The sequence below is a fragment of the Myotis davidii genome, unplaced genomic scaffold (genome assembly GCF_000327345.1).
Source record: "Myotis davidii unplaced genomic scaffold, ASM32734v1 scaffold221, whole genome shotgun sequence".
In the NCBI taxonomy this organism is placed as follows: Eukaryota; Metazoa; Chordata; class Mammalia; order Chiroptera; family Vespertilionidae; genus Myotis; species Myotis davidii.
In genome coordinates, this window is record NW_006293349.1 from 957,871 (window position 1) to 958,104 (window position 234).

Sequence of the window (234 nt, forward strand, 5' to 3'; positions counted from 1 at the left end):
GTGTTACTACTTGTCATCAGCTCCACGCGCCTCAGCAACGGGCACTTTCGCAACATCAAGGGGGTCTTCCGGGGCCCCCTGAGCAAGAGCGGGAACCGGACCCTGGTAAGGCTTCGGGTTCCTGCCCCCCCAAATCTCACTCCCTCCCCCCTCCGGCCCCAGAGGGCGTTCGCAGGATCGGGGTTACCGGGAGGCTGGGAGGCGATCCCGCCGGGTCCCCGATGCTCGGGTGTA

At 66.2% G+C, this 234-nt stretch overlaps 1 protein-coding gene across 1 annotated transcript in view; it reads left to right on the forward strand.

Moving 5' to 3' along the window:
• Positions 1–6: 6 nt before the first annotated feature.
• The window catches only part of ZNF804A (zinc finger protein 804A), a gene marked incomplete at its 5' end in the record, with an annotated part of 116,778 nt that continues 116,550 nt past the window's right edge, over positions 7–234 (forward strand). Inside the window, one exon of the mRNA XM_006767056.2 lies at positions 7–105. Within this exon, the coding sequence (XP_006767119.1) occupies positions 7–105 (99 nt within the window). The remainder of the gene's footprint in view (positions 106–234) is intronic.